The sequence below is a fragment of the Pleurodeles waltl genome, chromosome 9, assembly GCF_031143425.1.
Source record: "Pleurodeles waltl isolate 20211129_DDA chromosome 9, aPleWal1.hap1.20221129, whole genome shotgun sequence".
NCBI lineage: Eukaryota > Metazoa > Chordata > Amphibia > Caudata > Salamandridae > Pleurodeles > Pleurodeles waltl.
The window spans coordinates 934,510,797-934,527,134 of record NC_090448.1 but is presented as its reverse complement, the minus strand read 5'-3'; the positions used below and the strand labels follow the sequence as shown (position 1 = coordinate 934,527,134).

At 44.6% G+C, this 16,338-nt stretch overlaps 1 protein-coding gene across 3 annotated transcripts in view; it reads right to left on the bottom strand.

The window, feature by feature from the left end:
- The window catches only part of CCNK (cyclin K), a 357,987-nt gene that overhangs the window by 316,207 nt on the left and 25,442 nt on the right, over positions 1-16,338 (bottom strand). For all 3 annotated transcript variants that reach the window (XM_069208291.1, XM_069208290.1, XM_069208289.1), the window contains one exon: positions 13,167-13,298. In XM_069208291.1, coding sequence (XP_069064392.1) covers positions 13,167-13,298 — 132 coding nt within the window. The remainder of the gene's footprint in view (positions 1-13,166; positions 13,299-16,338) is intronic.

The following is a 16,338-nucleotide window of genomic DNA, read 5'->3' as shown; positions in this document are numbered from 1 at the left end:
AAATTAGATTCCTGCAACTACAAGAAGAAGGACTGCCTAGCTGAAAACCCCTGCAGAGGAAGACCAGAAGACGACAACTGCCTTGGCCCCAGAAACTCACCGGCCTGTCTCCTGCCTTCCAAAGATCCTGCTCCAGCGACGCCTTCCAAAGGGACCAGCGACCTCGACATCCTCTGAGGACTGCCCCTGCTTCGAAAAGACAAGAAACTCCCGAGGACAGCGGACCTGCTCCAAGAAAGGCTGCAACTTTGTTTCCAGCAGCTTTGAAACGACCCTGCAAGCTCCCCGCAAGAAGCGTGAGACTTGCAACACTGCACCCGGCGACCCCGACTCGGCTGGTGGAGATCCAACACCTCAGGAGGGACCCCAGGACTACTCTGATACTGTGAGTACCAAAATCTGTCCCCCCTGAGCCCCCACAGCGCCGCCTGCAGAGGGAATCCCGAGGCTTCCCCTGACCGCGACTCTTTGAATCCTAAGTCCCGACGCCTGGGAGAGACCCTGCACCCGCAGCCCCCAGGACCTGAAGGACCGGACTTTCACTGGAGAAGTGACCCCCAGGAGTCCCTCTCCCTTGCCCAAGTGGAGGTTTCCCCGAGGAACCCCCCCCTTGCCTGCCTGCAGCGCTGAAGAGATCCGTTGATCTCTCATAGACTAACACTACAAACCCGACGCTTGTTTCTACACTGCACCCGGCCGCCCCCGCGCTGCTGAGGGTGAAATTCCTGTGTGGGCTTGTGTCCCCCCCGGTGCCCTACAAAACCCCCCTGGCCTGCCCTCCGAAGACGCGGGTACTTACCTGCTGGCAGACTGGAACCGGGGCACCCCCTTCTCCATTGAAGCCTATGTGTTTTGGGCACCACTTTGAACTCTGCACCTGACCGGCCCTGAGCTGCTGGTGTGGTGACTTTGGGGTTGCTCTGAACCCCCAACGGTGGGCTACTTTGGACCAAGAACTAAGCCCTGTAAGTGTCCTACTTACCTGGATAACCTAACAAATACTTACCTCCCCTAGGAACTGTGAAAATTGCACTAAGTGTCCACTTTTAAAACAGCTATTTGTCAATAACTTGAAAAGTATACATGCAATTTTTATGATTTAAAGTTCCTAAAGTACTTACCTGCAATACCTTTCGAATGAGATATTACATGTAGAATTTGAACCTGTGGTTCTTAAAATAAACTAAGAAAAGATATTTTTCTATACAAAAACCTATTGGCTGGATTTGTCTCTGAGTGTGTGTACCTCATTTATTGTCTATGTGTATGTACAACAAATGCTTAACACTACTCCTTGGATAAGCCTACTGCTCGACCACACTACCACAAAATAGAGCATTAGTATTATCTATTTTTACCACTATTTTACCTCTAAGGGGAACCCTTGGACTCTGTGCATGCTATTCCTTACTTTGAAATAGCACATACAGAGCCAACCTCCTACAGTGGCCACTACCCTTTGAAATCTAAGTGTGAGCCCTTCTGAACCTCTCCCCTAGGAAGACCCATCCGTATGAAGATGAATGCAGATGCAGCTGAGTATCCTGTATTGTGGGTGTCTGGAGGGAATGCACAAGTGTAGCCGTCACCTATCCCAGGTCAGATATGTCATGGAGACAGGCTGTAGGCACGCAGGGCAGTGAGAGCAGAGAAATGTCCACCTCCTTAAAGTGGCATTTCTAGAATAGTAATAAATTTGAGTTTACCAGTGAAGAGGATTTATCATTACCATTCCAATTATACTAAACATGATGCAGGTACTCTCTGATCAGGAATTATAGCTTTAAAGTATTTAAAGGAATCCCCAATGCTGGCCTATAAGAGGGGCAGGCTTGACAGTAATGAAAAACTACATTGGGAGTTTTTCATTACCAGGACATGTAAAACATAAAAAGTACACGCCCTGCCTTTTACTTACATGGTACCCTGCTCTATGGGCTACCTGGGGCCTACCTTAGGGGTGGCTTATGTATAAGATAAGGGGAGTTTAAGGCTTGGAAAGAAGTTTTGAAAGCCAAGACGAGGTGGCGGTGAGACACACAGGCTCTGTAGTGGCAGGTCTGAGATATGTTTACAAGTCTTCTTTAGTGGGTGGCACAATCAGTGCTGGAGGCCCATTAGTAGCATTTAATTGCCAGGTCCTGGGTATCTGGTATACCACTTTACAGGGGACTTACAGGTAAATTAGATGTGCCAATTGGGCATATACCAATGTTACCATGTTTAGGGGAGAAGCCCATGCGCTTTAGCACTAATTCTCAGTATTCCTAAAATATGTTATGCTTACAGTGCGTTCCCAAACTGCTGTTCCACTGTGTTCAAATGTTAAAATGCTGATGAACTCTTATGGTATGAAAAGGGGGGATTAAAACCTTGTTTATTTTCATTTAGGAGCTGAACAGAAGCAAGAATTCTAACCACGAGAGAGAGTGTTACACTTCAGACGAAGTCAGAGGAAGTGTTTTTCTATAATGATGTTGATATAGTTGTTGGTGCATGGCCATCAGTGGATGGGACTATGAATTTTTCTAAACACTCATGGGAAATGTAGTCTTTATTTCCTTGTTTAAAGTTGTTGGATTGGGATGCTGAGCTAACAAAGGAGAAATGCATAATACTCACCTCAGTGAACGTTTGTTCGCTTTATTTCGGTAAAGATAAATACCATAAAAGCACACCACAATTCACAAATTCATAATTTTACAAAAGAACAAGCTATGTATAAAAATCCTCAGAAGTAAAATGTTGAACTACATATAAACATTTTCCCTCTAAAAATTCATACCATATTATGGGATCGTGCGAAATGCAAACATTTTCATGATAGGTATCAGGAGTCAAATGCATACCTAGCTAGACACAATAAATAAGATAAGAATAAAACATTTCTATTTAAAAGGTATAAGAATATATAAACATAAAAGATTCATTGAACAATAAGAAATTGATAAATGCATACATTGAAATACACAAGTGAGTTCATCAGTGACCACTCCCAATGTCTATTGTTAAATTTTCCCCTTTTTTGGGGGGCATATTCAATCTGCAATACCAAATAGATTCTAAATATTTTGCCAAGCAGCAAGCCACTAAAACAGATGAATCAGATTTAAAACCTCTCAGAGCCAATAGACAGTTCCTAAAACCCATTTTTCTACATAATGGAATAATCCAACGAGCCCTCTGTTTATGGTATGCAGAACATTGAAGGAGGACATGGGTTATGGATTCTTCCATGGCACAACCCATCGGGCACATCTTAGAGGTGCAACTAGTATTAGTCCATTTGTACGTTAGGCTGCGCAGAGGAAGAGAACCGATCCTAAATCTGGTATACAATGCACGTGGAGAAAGTACTGTGCCATATATTGCTCAGATTCATAGTGGCATTTGATTTTGAGAAAGCTGCCAGTCATAGATGATGATGAGACTGCAGACAGTTGTGTAAGTTGGACATTAAGCCAAAATGCATCCTTCAGAGTCTGTGTCGCATTTTTTGGAATAGATAACGGATCCTTCCAGTATGACCCCAAACCAAGTAGTACGAAGGTCCGTTCTACATACGCGCACCACTTGATTTTTAAACTAGTGGTATTGTCCATCAAGTTAGCTAGCCCGCATCTGTAGGGAGTAAGAATCTAGTGACCATAGGCGAATCCAAAACAACAGAGGCCTGAGAGCAGCGATCTGGCTAATGGGAGGCAAATTTAGATCCTTTCGAATAGGAAGCGTTGGGGTACTGAAGGGAACTCAACAACATCCTTAAGAAAGAGTTTTCCACCCTTGTCAAATCGTCTAGATTGCAATGGCCCCACAGTTCAGCTCCATAAAGGATCCCCTCCCCTTGCTTGTGATTTATATATTTCAATAGCAGGCGTCATGGCGAAGCTAGAAGATCTAGCTGCAAATCTTACGATACCACTCACCCGTTGTTTCAAGCCGAGGTTTGCTTTCTGGGGATGAGAGTGCCACTTATGTGAATCTTCTAGTTTCAGACCTAGATAGTCGAAATCACCAACTCTTTCCAGCGTGGCACCCTCCAGGTAAATAGGTCGCCGCATCCTGCCTTTTTTTTATCCCCAAACACCATACATTTAGTTTTTAATCGACTGATTTCCAGGCCATGGTCATTACAGAAATCCAAAAACCTCGAAAGAAGGGTTGAAAGGCCTGTAGCTGTTTGGGATATCAGCAAGGTGTCATCAGCAAATAGGAGGCAAGGAATCTTCTACCCTCCTATTCCGGGGGAATCATTGGAACACTCCATGAGATAGGGAATGCATGCATTTATAAATAGAAGGAATAAAGTAGGGGCGAGTACGCAACCTTGTCTCACGCCACGGGCAGTGGGAAATTCTTCAGTTAATTCACCTTGCGGACCCCATCTAATTCTGGCATAATTACCAGTATAGAGATCTCTAATGATATTTAAAATAGAGCAGGGGACTCCCAGTTTGATCAAGACCTCCCACAATTTATAGCGGGGTACTAAATCAAAAACTGATTTTAATTCGATAAATGCTACGAATAGGTGACCTGAGTCCACATCAACAACTTTCCATTTAATGGAAATAAAACGGAAAATCTGGTCTATTGTACTGACTTTTTCCCTGAAGCCCACTTCGAGGTGGCTTAGGATTTGATTTTCCACTATCCATTTCCTCAGCCTGCTCAACAATTGGTGGCAAAATATTTTTGGGAGGTTATCAAGAAGGCTGATAGGTCTATAGTTTCCCAGGGAATTCCTCGCTCCTTTCTTGTAGATGGGCACGATGATTGCCTCTTTCCATGAGTCAGGGTAGGATCTAGTAATCAGAATAGCGTTAGAAAGCCTATTGATATACGGACTCCAGATGTTCTGGTCCACTTAGAACATATCTGAGGGGATCCCATCCAACCCTGGGGCCTTCGCTGCTTTTTGAGCAGTGATGGCCAGCGCAGTTTCATTCAATGTAAAGGGAGTCAGGGAGGACATAGGTGAGTAAGATGCTGTCAACTCTCCTAAACTTGGTACATCACAGGCCAGTGGGGAGCCATACAGTTCCTTGAAATGGGAAAGCCAGACATCGGGAGTAATATGAGACTCCAGATTGGGTGCTCGGTTCTGGTCGCTACGAGAGACCAGAAGCCAGAACCATTTGGAGTCGTGGAACCTAGCTGCCTCAGATAATTCGCTCCAAAGCCCCTCTTCATACTCATGTTTGCTCTTATTACATGTAGAAACAGAATGGCGCCTAGCGTTGATAATTCCTAGTCTATCTTTTGTCCTTAACACCTTTATCAAGGTATTTTTAGCCTCTCTACACCTCTTGTTAAACCATTTGCAGGGTTGGGCACAAAAGTTAGTCGATGGCCTAACACATTTAGAAAACAGCTCTTTCAAGACTGCAAAGAGGTCCAAATGTAAAGACGTAACTTCAGATGGGGCAAATATAAGGCTATTGTCGAATAACTGGTGGGTAGAAATTGAAACACACAGTTTATCTCAAAGCTTGTTCGATCCCTGGAAGGAGTCCCATCTTACCGTACGCCTATTGCTAGACAACTCCATGTCACCAGAAGGAGCAGAAGAAAATACAGCGTCTACTAAAAGAGATCTCTTATACGTAATCTGAAGGGGGGCGTGGTCACTGGTATGTGGATTACCCACTTCCACATCTGATATGGAGGTGCCAAACTCTTAGTTCGAAGGAAATGTAATCCAGTTTGTTACTATATAAGCCCCTGAAAAAAGTTGGTCTGGCAGGAGTGTCAGCTGGAAAGCGGCCATTACCAAGACGGAGACCATGAAGCATCAGAAGGTCCATTATCTGCGTGGCCCTAACACAAGGTTTATATGAAGTTTGTTGTATGGGATGGGGGGGAATATTCCATATGCTGTCTTCAGGCTGCATAACCTCTATGAGGTCTGTAGTGAGTTCGAGTTTGACATTAAAATCCCCTGCCATTATAATGTGGTATTTTAAACGGAGTTCGGGATTAAAGTATTCAATAGCTTAATAGTAATTGAACAATGGTTGGAAGGACCCGGCCTACTGTAGATATTTATACAAAGAACAGGGGAGCCTGAGATTGGTTGGATAGCAATGGCCAAGATATCAGGGGAATCTACATATACCTCCTTAATTCCTCCCACCTCTGTCGATTTTACCCAGGTACATAAGCCCCCTGCTGCCCTACCTGCTAAAGATGGCTTAGCTGGTTTAAAAAAAAAAAAGAGCTAAACCGCTGTCTATACATGCAGTGTGTTGCCCAAGTTTCCTGAAACATACAGACATTAAAGTTTTCAACATATGCCCCCCACTCAATGTCAGCAAGTTTGCAATTGATGCCAGCCACGTTCCAGGACAGAAGTTTTAATGTCGCTTGAGCAGTGGAACAACTTAAATTTTACTAAGAATGTCATCTGGGGCATGGCTATCAATGAGCTCCACAGAAGGTAAATTTGTAAAATTATTAGTAATATCAGATTGTAATTTCAGTGATGGTATGACACCTGGACTGGGTAAATTAGGTAAAGGACCTGTAACCGGTGGATCTGGGCTAAAGATGGAAATACAAGAGTTAGGAAGACAGTCAGTCAATGTCAGAGGCAGCCCCCTGGAAGTCAAGTTTGCATGCTGTTTGGCCAATGAGAAAAGGACCGGCGCTAGTCGTAGGAGCTGGATCGGATGGTGTGCCTTTGAAAACCTGGTGGCCTAATGGCCTGAAATCTTGATAGTCTGCAGAACGACTCGGGCCAAATTGGCTGTTATGGAGGAAGGATTCCACTGCATGTGACCAGCAGAAGGGCGGCTATCACTGAGAAAGATAGCAGAAGACTTCCTATTTGTGTTACGTGCTTCCATATCTAGGAGACCTGTTACCAAATGGGCATTTTTAAGATTAAGTTTTATGAAATCCCAGCTACAAAGTAAGCCAATTACTCGTTCTGCAGATAGAATATCATCGTGGATAACTGAGCCACAGCCTCTAACGTATCTCAACCAGTGAGAGAACTTGTTGACGAGTGAGGCTTTGTCTTCCCGTATGTTTGGAGGCAAAGATGGAACATTATATTATATTATATTATATATATATATACATATACATATATACATGTGTATCTGCAGCTACACATGCCATCGAACATATATATATATATATATATATATATATATATAGTTATTATTGGTTAAATATGGATTCCGACAAGAAGCTTTTGTGGTGTCCCATTTAAAATGGAGATTAGAATAAAGGGAAGTGTTACTTTCAGAAGGGGACACATGCCGGCTATGGAGACACTGCCTTTCCATAGGGCCTGCTGCACTTGCTGGCGTTGGCAGGGGCCCGGTTGACAAAACGCCTTTTACAAGCGGATGTTTAATTATCACAGGATTTGGCTTAGGCTCGCAAGTAAGGAGATGTTTACTTTTGAGAAGAGTGGTGATTTCAACCAGTAAAGATTTCAGCTCGCCTACTTCGCTCTTGAGGCTAGACACCAGTGCTAGCAAGTCATCTTGCAGGGGAGCACTCTCCGTATGCGACAAAGTCTGGGGAGTTAATCGAGGATTTTCCAGGTCTTGAGGGGCCAAGGGGGAAAAACGGTTAGAGCAGGGAATTGTGAAATTCGTTGCATTGGCTTTTGATGCTTCAGATTCAAGATGAGATGCAAAGAGTAGGAGAACTGGCGATTTTAGTAGAGCCTTGGGAGGCTAACACCTGGTAAGGAGAAGGAGCGGTTTGCGAATTGGAAGCAGAAGGCGATCCTGAAGTTAGAAACGGAATAAGAGTACCGGTTTTCGGCTCCTTTCGTCAAACTATCTCCTTTTTGTTTAAGATCTGTTCCACCTCTTCAATCAGGTCATCAATTTCCTTAGCAACACAACTGGTGTGGGGTAGCATGGCCTTGTTAGTTTTAGGTATTTTAGGTTTGACAGAGCCCAGTGCAGGGCTGCCTTTCGCCGTGCGCTTCCCCATTAAAGAATAAGACTACAGAACAATATAAAAAAAAATGTTTTTGGAATAATTTCCGGCACTAAGTAGCCTGGCGCCGTACCTTAGGGCCCAGGGTTGGCCCAGCCCGGCCTCCTTCGGGCACGGACGGGCATGCCCTTGCCTGGGCGCGTCCTGAGCGGCGGTGATGCGCGGTGCGCTTAATAGCGCCTGCGTTATAATTCAAGTTGCCCCAGGTGAGGGGCTGCAGGAAAAGGAGCCTGGGACTTGAAGTCCCTCCAGGCTTGAGGCAGCAAACAGGAGCTGTGATGCGCGATGCGCTTAATAGCGCCCGCATTATCGTTCAAGTTGCCCCAGGTGAGGGGCTGCAGGAAAAGGAGCCTGGGACTTGAAGTCCCTCCAGGCTTGAGGCAGCAAAACCTCAGTGTACCTAATAGAATTGTAACTTATTTCACGCTAGGGAATTTTACGTTCTTCCCTAATTCACAACCATAGAATAAAAATCTCCAGTTCAAAGGCTGAACTTCAGAAGTGCGTTTCACCATTGGGAACATACTGTGATGGATACTTAACCTGGTTGCAGAATCATATCTTAGCAAGCTCTACAGGCATTGTAGGAAGTTGGCTCTGTATGCACTATTTCAAAGTAAGGAATAGTATGCACCGAGTCCAAGGGTTCCCCTTAGAGGTAAGATAGTGGGAAAAAGAGATAATACTAATGCTCTATTTTGTGGTAGTGTGGTCGAGCAGTAGGCTTATCAAAGGAGTAGTGTTAAGCATTTGTTGTAGATTACACACAGGCAATAAATGAGGAACACACACTCAGAAACAATTCCAGGCCAATAGGTTTTTGTTATAGAAAAATATCTTTTCTTAGTTTATTTTAAGAACCACAGGTTCAAATTCTACATGTAATATCTCATTTGAAAGGTATTGCAGGTAAGTACTTTAGGAACTTTGAATAATCACAATAGCATATATACTTTTTACATAAAACACATATAGCTATTTTAAAAGTGGACACAGTGCAATTTTCACAGTTCCTGGTGGAGGTAAAGTAATGTTAGTCCTTGCAGGTAAGTAATCCACCTACGGGGTTCAAATTGGGGTCCAAGGTAGCCCACCGTTGGGGGTTCAGAGCAACCCCAAAGTCACCACACCAGCAGCTCAGGGCCGGTCAGGTGCAGAGTTCAAAGTGGTGCCCAAAACGCATAGGCTTCAATGGAGAGAAGGGGGTGCCCCGGTTCCGGTCTGCCAGCAGGTAAGTACCCGCGTCTTCGGAGGGCAGACCAGGGGGGGTTTTGTAGGGTACCGGGGGGGGGACACAAGTCAGCACAGAAAGTACACCCTCAGCGGCACTGGGGCGGCCGGGTGCAGTGTGCAAACACGCGTCGGGTTTTCAATAGGTTTCAATGGGAGACCAAGGGGTCTCTCTAGCGATGCAGGTAGGCAAGGGGGGGGGGGGCTCCTCGGGGTAGCCACCACCTGGGTAAGGGAGAGGGCCTCCTGGGGGTCACTCCTGCACTGGAGTTCCGATCCTTCAGGTGCTGGGGGCTGCGGGTGCAGGGTCTTTTCCAGCCGTCGGGATTTTAGACTCAGGCAGTCGCGGTCAGGGGGAGCCTCGGGATTCCCTCTGCAGGCGTCGCTGTGGGGGCTCAGGGGGGACAACTTTGGTTACTCACGGTCTCGGAGTCGCCGGAGGGTCCTCCCTGAGGTGTTGGTTCTCCACCAGTCAAGTCGGGGTCGCCGGGTGCAGTGTTGCAAGTCTCACGCTTCTTGCGGGGATTGCAGGGGTCTTTAAATCTGCTCCTCTGAAACAAAGTTGCAGTCTTTTTGGAACAGGGCCGCTGTCCTCGGGAGTTTCTTGTTCCTCTTGAAGCAGGGCAGTTCTCTGAGGATTCAGAGGTCGCTGGTCCTGGGGAAAGCGTCGCTGGAGCAGGTTTCTTTAGAAGGCAGGAGACAGGCCGGTAGGACTTTCTCATTATCTCTCCTGGACTTGCCGCCAAAAGTGGGGGCTGTGTCCAGGGGGCGGGCATCTCCACTAGCTGGAGTGCCCTGGGGCATTGTAACACGAAGCTTGAGCCTTTGAAGCTCACTGCTAGGTGTTACAGTTCCTGCAGGGGGGAGGTGTGAAGCACCTCCACCCAGAGCAGGCTTTGTTTCTGTCCTCAGAGAGCACAAAGGCTCTCACCGCATGGGGTCAGAAACTCGTCTCTCAGCAGCAGGCTGGCACAGACCAGTCAGTCCTGCACTAAACAATTGGGTAAAATACAGGGGGCATCTCTAAGATGCCCTCTGCGTGCATTTTTTAATAAATCCAACACTGGCATCAGTGTGGGTTTATTATTCTGAGAAGTTTGGTACCAAACTTCCCAGTATTCAGTGTAGCCATTATGGAGCTGTGGAGTTCGTTTTTGACAGACTCCCAGACCATATTCTCTTATGGCTACCCTGCACTTACAATGTCTAAGGTTTTGCTTAGACACTGTAGGGGCATAGTGCTCATGCACCTAGGCCCTCACCTGTGGTATAGTGCACCCTGCCTTAGGGCTGTGAGGCCTGCTAGAGGGGTGACTTACCTATGCCACAGGCAGTGTGAGGTTGGCATGGCACCCTGAGGGGAGTGCCATGTCGACTTAGTCATTTTCTCACCACCAGCACACACAAGCTGGCAAGCAGTGTGTCTGTGCTGAGTGAGGGATCCCTAGGGTGGCATAAGACATGCTGCAGCCCTTAGAGACCTTCCCTGGCATCAGGGCCCTTGGTACCAGGGGTACCAGTTACAAGGGACTTACCTGGGTGCCAGGGTTGTGCCAATTGTGGAGACAATGGTACATTTTAGGTGAAAGAACACTGGTGCTGGGGCCTGGTTAGCAGGGTCCCAGCACACTTCTCAGTCAAGTCAGCATCAGTTTTAGGCAAAAAGTGGGGGGTAACTGCAACAGGGAGCTATTTCTTTACAGCTCCCCCTGGTGGAATGGGGGAGGCAATGGGGAAGCCTTCGCACATGTCGCAGCTGCCTCCCAGCAGCCAACGTCGCTTCGGCAGGACCACGAGGAGAGCTCTGCGCTTACCCAGAGAAGTCCTGAGGTGAAGTTCAACACTGGGCTCCTCCTTGACAGCCAACACCACTTCAGCAGAGCACCGCAAGCTTGGGTGGAGTCAGTGTTCTCACTCGTGGGGGGCTGGGGATCCTTGTACAGCAAACACTACCTTGGCAGAGCAGAACAGGGCTACAATTAGGCACCATGTTCATTGTGGTATTCCTTTAGCGAAATTATTCAGCAGAGCGGCATAGGGGTTAGGATGAGCACCACTCAATGTCTTTGATGTCCCCGAAACCTCGAGGAAAACGAGGCAAGCCACTGGAGTCGCTCTGGAGGATAGTTTTTGTTTCCTGCAGCTGGGCAGAGGTCAGCAGGGCAGTTCTGTCAGGCAGAGTAGCCATTTCTTTACAGGCATCACAAAGGATCTACATTTTTTTTTTTTTTTTTACCAGCTGCCAGGCAATGCCCAAGATTTATGCACTTTAGTGACTTACCACCACTAAAAATATGATGATATGATTTGAAATCACCACAGCTAACTGTGGTCCATCTATTTGTAAGAAAAGACTTCAAAAATTTAAGCGCCTTGTCCCTCAAAAACACATGATGCAAACGGGACATTAATAGTGTGGGAGAGATAGTGTCGAAGGCAGCCGATAAATCTAAAAGAACCAAAACGGCCCCCTTGCCTTCATCAACCATCCTTCGAATAGTATCAGAGGATGAGATTAGGGCAGTTTCAGTACTATGCCCTTTTCTGAACCCGTATTGGGAGATATCAAGAACATCCGCTTTTGTTAAAAACTCGATCAATTCAGAGTTAAAAAAAAAATTCTAGAATCTTTGCCAAAAACAGGAGACGTTCTATTGGCCGCAAATTTGTGCTGCTTTATAAGCCTTTAGAGTGGACTTAAGGGCCACCCTTTCCTCAGGTACTGGTTTAAGTTTCCATGGTCTTTCCTGCTGTCGATACTTTCTTTGAAGGAGTTTGAGGTCTTTTGTAAACCAAGGGTGACCTGGTTTCTTCTGACTATTGGGCCTTCTAATTACAGGGGGTACCATTTCTTCCATGGTCATTTCCACTCCTTTCAGAAAGCTGTCAATCAGGGGCAAGGCCATAGCTTTAGCCTTATCCCAACCAGCTTCTAAAGCTGGGCCTAATTCCTCTACTTTAACCTGTTTCCATAACCTGGCTACCTTGTTCGTTTCCACGTTAGCAGCCCCAACATTCTTTGAGGCGAGTTTAAATTTCAGCAGATGATGATCCGTCCAACTCAACTGTATCATGGTTACCTCCAGCACCTATTAGGAGCAACTCACCTATTCTCCTTGAATACTTAACAGCCACCAGATCAATACTGCTGAAAATAATCAACTTGATAGCAAAAATATAAAAATAAATAAAACACAAGTTAAGAGTGCAACTGGGAAGGAAGTGCTGTATAGCTGCAAATACAAGACACGTGTCATATTCTTGTTGTCTGAAGACGACTATGCTAAGAGAAGGGCTTTCCTTCAAGTGATTAGTTAGAACACTGATTAAGATGCTCCCTACTTTAACTCAAGGGCATAAAGAGTACAAGAGAATCAAAAAATATCACCCAGAACCTTCTCTTTCCCAAGTTAGAAGGTCCAAGTCATTACATTTTTTGAGAAAACCTAGATTACCACCTGAAGTGGAAATCTCTCAATCTACATCAGTCATTAAGCGTTAATAATGTGTACTTTAGCAGCTTAAGCTTACTCTTCAATGGGTAATACATTAAAAGTACAAAATATTTATGAATATCCCGAGTGCTGGTGATCAAAATTGTCCAATCATGTAAAGTTCAATTATGCAGACACTGTTCTTCTGAAGTATGCATGGTAAGCAGACTACTGGGAAAAGCCATAAAAAGGCAGGTAAACCAACTATAATTATAGATGTTTCGCTATAAACCAACCAAACAATTCGAGTATGGAACTCCCAACACAAATAAGGTATCCAAATCAGTAAGAATTTATCCACACTGTATTGGAAGACTCAGTTGCAACTAGTTTTTATGATTTAAGGCAAACAAACCAAATCAATACCCAAGAGGTTTATTTAAGATCCATTAGATTACCAGCACGATAAAGGAAAGGTGCTAGACAAATAAATCCACTATTGCTTAGCCCAATACATTTCAAATTATAAAGTCTTACCTTGGGATCATCGCCAAACTGCCCAAATTGCACATCAGTTAGTAAACTGCGTGCAGTTTTAATTATGTCCTTGCATTTTTTGGGAGTTTCTTCAACTTTACCTGCCAAAAAGAGACAGCAAGCACCAGTAACCTAAAAAAAATGAAAAGCACTGCATAAGCAACACATGGGAAATGCTTCAGTAGTATCTCAGACTCAAGTGCATTAACATCCTCAAAAAAATTAGACAAAATGGCATTGCAAATTAGGACTGAAAACATCCAATGAGTTTAGAGAAACAGGCTGTATAATGCCACAGGACTACAGACTATGGCTAAAACTGTAAACATCCTATTCCATTCTGTCTTTACCTACTGGCTAGGGAAGGAAAGATAACATGGAATGAGTAGGGGGAGGCAATGGCATCACTGGAGTGAGGAGGGTCCAGTGGGTAGGCCCTAGTAGGAAATGTCTCCCTGGTGATAGTGTGGTGGTTAATATTAGAAACCTTTGTCAGGTAGCATGGATACTGGACCAGTTTGGAACCCTGCAGGACCAAGATTTAAACATACAGGCTGTTCCCTTGGGATACTTTCATCAGCCCAATCATGTGGAGTATACCCGGCTGGGGGAAATGCTCAAATTATCCATCCCTATTCAGAATCGTTGTGGCCATTTGGGCACTCTTTTGGAAGAAGTAGATTGACTGGGGGAGAGGGGTGGGTTTTCCGCCCCAACCTACTTGACAAATTTGAGTTGTACCTCCAGTGTTAAAGTGGATGGGCCTAGTTGTAGTAGCTCCCCACATAATGGTTATACGAAAGATGGTTTGGAGGGGAAGAAAAAAAATCTTGGAAAATTGAGTCGATCCACCCCCGCAGAAATCAGGGTGTGGGAGCTCTGATATACAAGGGTTAGATTTTATTACACAATATGCAGAGGCTGGAGGGATTTATCTTCATCTCTGGCAGATGTTATTTTGGAATGCAGCTGGTATCTGGGGGAAATATGCAAATAGTAACTGGCATAATCTGATGAAAATAAATAAGCAGGTAGTCCACAGGAAACATGAGCTAATGTAGATGTTTATATTAATGGTTTCCAATTACGACGACGCCTGCAGGGTGAAGTAGTGGGGGTCTGTTGATTCTGAATAATCTCTCTTCAGGCAATAAAGTAATTAACTATCAAACTGATCCTCCTTACTACCAGTTAGTGGGATTACCATTGAAAGGCAGTCCGATAATGCTAGTAGTCAATTTCTATCATAATAATTTTTTGAGATCCAATGTTGAGATTATATAGTCCCAAACTAAGGCTATTGAGGAGATGGTTTGCTCTATGGATAAGGATTATATAATTGTGTGGAGCAGGGATTTTAATGTTTCCCTCTACACTATAGGGGATGATAAGGTCTGTAGGGTATTCTGAGAGGATTGTAGGCATTATTCTCACTTTACTCATAATCCCTGTGGGGATAAGTTAAATAACCTTATGAGAGCGTATGAACTAGTATTGACAATTTATATTTCAATTAATTACACTGCCCCTGATAGAACTTTTACTGGGAGAGAGTGTTGCTCAGTTACTAATCATATAATGTTGTCAAGGTTGTGGCTGAATAAAATGGGTGCCTTTCAGGTATCTACCAGTGGTCTAAGCGACCATAACCTGCTGGTTCTTACAATCATAATGGATTTAAGAAAGGAAGTGAGCAGGGAGCTGGATGTACTATTGAATATAATAGGAATAAAGGCATGCTATGTAAATGGCAAAAAGTGGACTCCGAGGCTCTCTTATCCTCTGTAGTTGACAAAACAATTGACAAACATTGAATACTGTTCAAATACTGAATCACCCCGAGCCCAGGTTCTGGGAGTTTTTGCAGATATCCGTGCATCTGTAAAGGTGTATTTAACTCTACCAATTCAATATTATTGAATCAAACCAGTTAAATGGTTTGATAAATCATGTACACATGCCCAAGTGAATCTTATCCAGGCCCTAAAGGCCACTCCAAGGAGTCAGGCAGATGTTATAAGGTGCAGAGCCCAGTACAAGAAAACAATTTCATTAAAGAAAAAAAAAAGAAAAAAAGAGGATTAGAAAAAAGGCCTTGGAGAAATTAGTGGTTGCCACAGCTGTAAACGATGAGCTCAATTTTGGAAAGTAGTATTCACTCCCTTCATTAGCTCAGACTCAAACAAGGGAGTTGAGGTTTACATTCCAGAACATTGTTTGATTACTCACTTTACAAAGATGTATTCATGTAATGAAGATGTGTGAAAAATTGTGTTAGATTGATTTGACAATCCTAATAGTGAGTGTAGGAAGTTGGCTCTGTATGTGCTATTTCAAAGTAAGGAATAGCATGCACAGAGTCCAAGGGTTCCCCTTAGAGGTAAAATAGTGGTAAAAATAGATAATACTAATGCTCTATTTTGTGGTAGTGTGGTCGAGCAGTAGGCTTATCCAAGGAGTAGTGTTAAGCATTTGTTGTACATACACATAGACAATAAATGAGGTACACACACTCAGAGACAAATCCAGCCAATAGGTTTTTATATAGAAAAATATCTTTTCTTAGTTTATTTTAAGAACCACAGGTTCAAATTCTACATGTAATATCTCATTCGAAAGGTATTGCAGGTAAGTACTTTAGGAACTTCAAATCATCAAAATTGCATGTATACTTTTCAAGTTATTGACAAATAGCTGTTTTAAAAGTGGACACTTAGTGCAATTTTCACAGTTCCTAGGGGAGGTAAGTATTTGTTAGGTTAACCAGGTAAGTAAGACACTTACAGGGCTTAGTTCTTGGTCCAAGGTAGCCCACCGTTGGGGGTTCAGAGCAACCCCAAAGTCACCACACCAGCAGCTCAGGGCCGGTCAGGTGCAGAGTTCAAAGTGGTGCCCAAAACACATAGGCTAGAATGGAGAGAAGGGGGTGCCCCGGTTCCGGTCTGCTTGCAGGTAAGTACCCGCGTCTTCGGAGGGCAGACCAGGGGGGTTTTGTAGGGCACCGGGGGGGACACAAGCCCACACAGAAATTTCACCCTCAGCAGCGCGGGGGCGGCCGGGTGCAGTGTAGAAACAAGCGTCGGGTTTGTAATGGAAGTCAATGGGAGATCTAGGGATCTCTTCAGCGCTGCAGGCAGGCAAGGGGGGGGTTCCTCGGGGAAACCTCCACTTG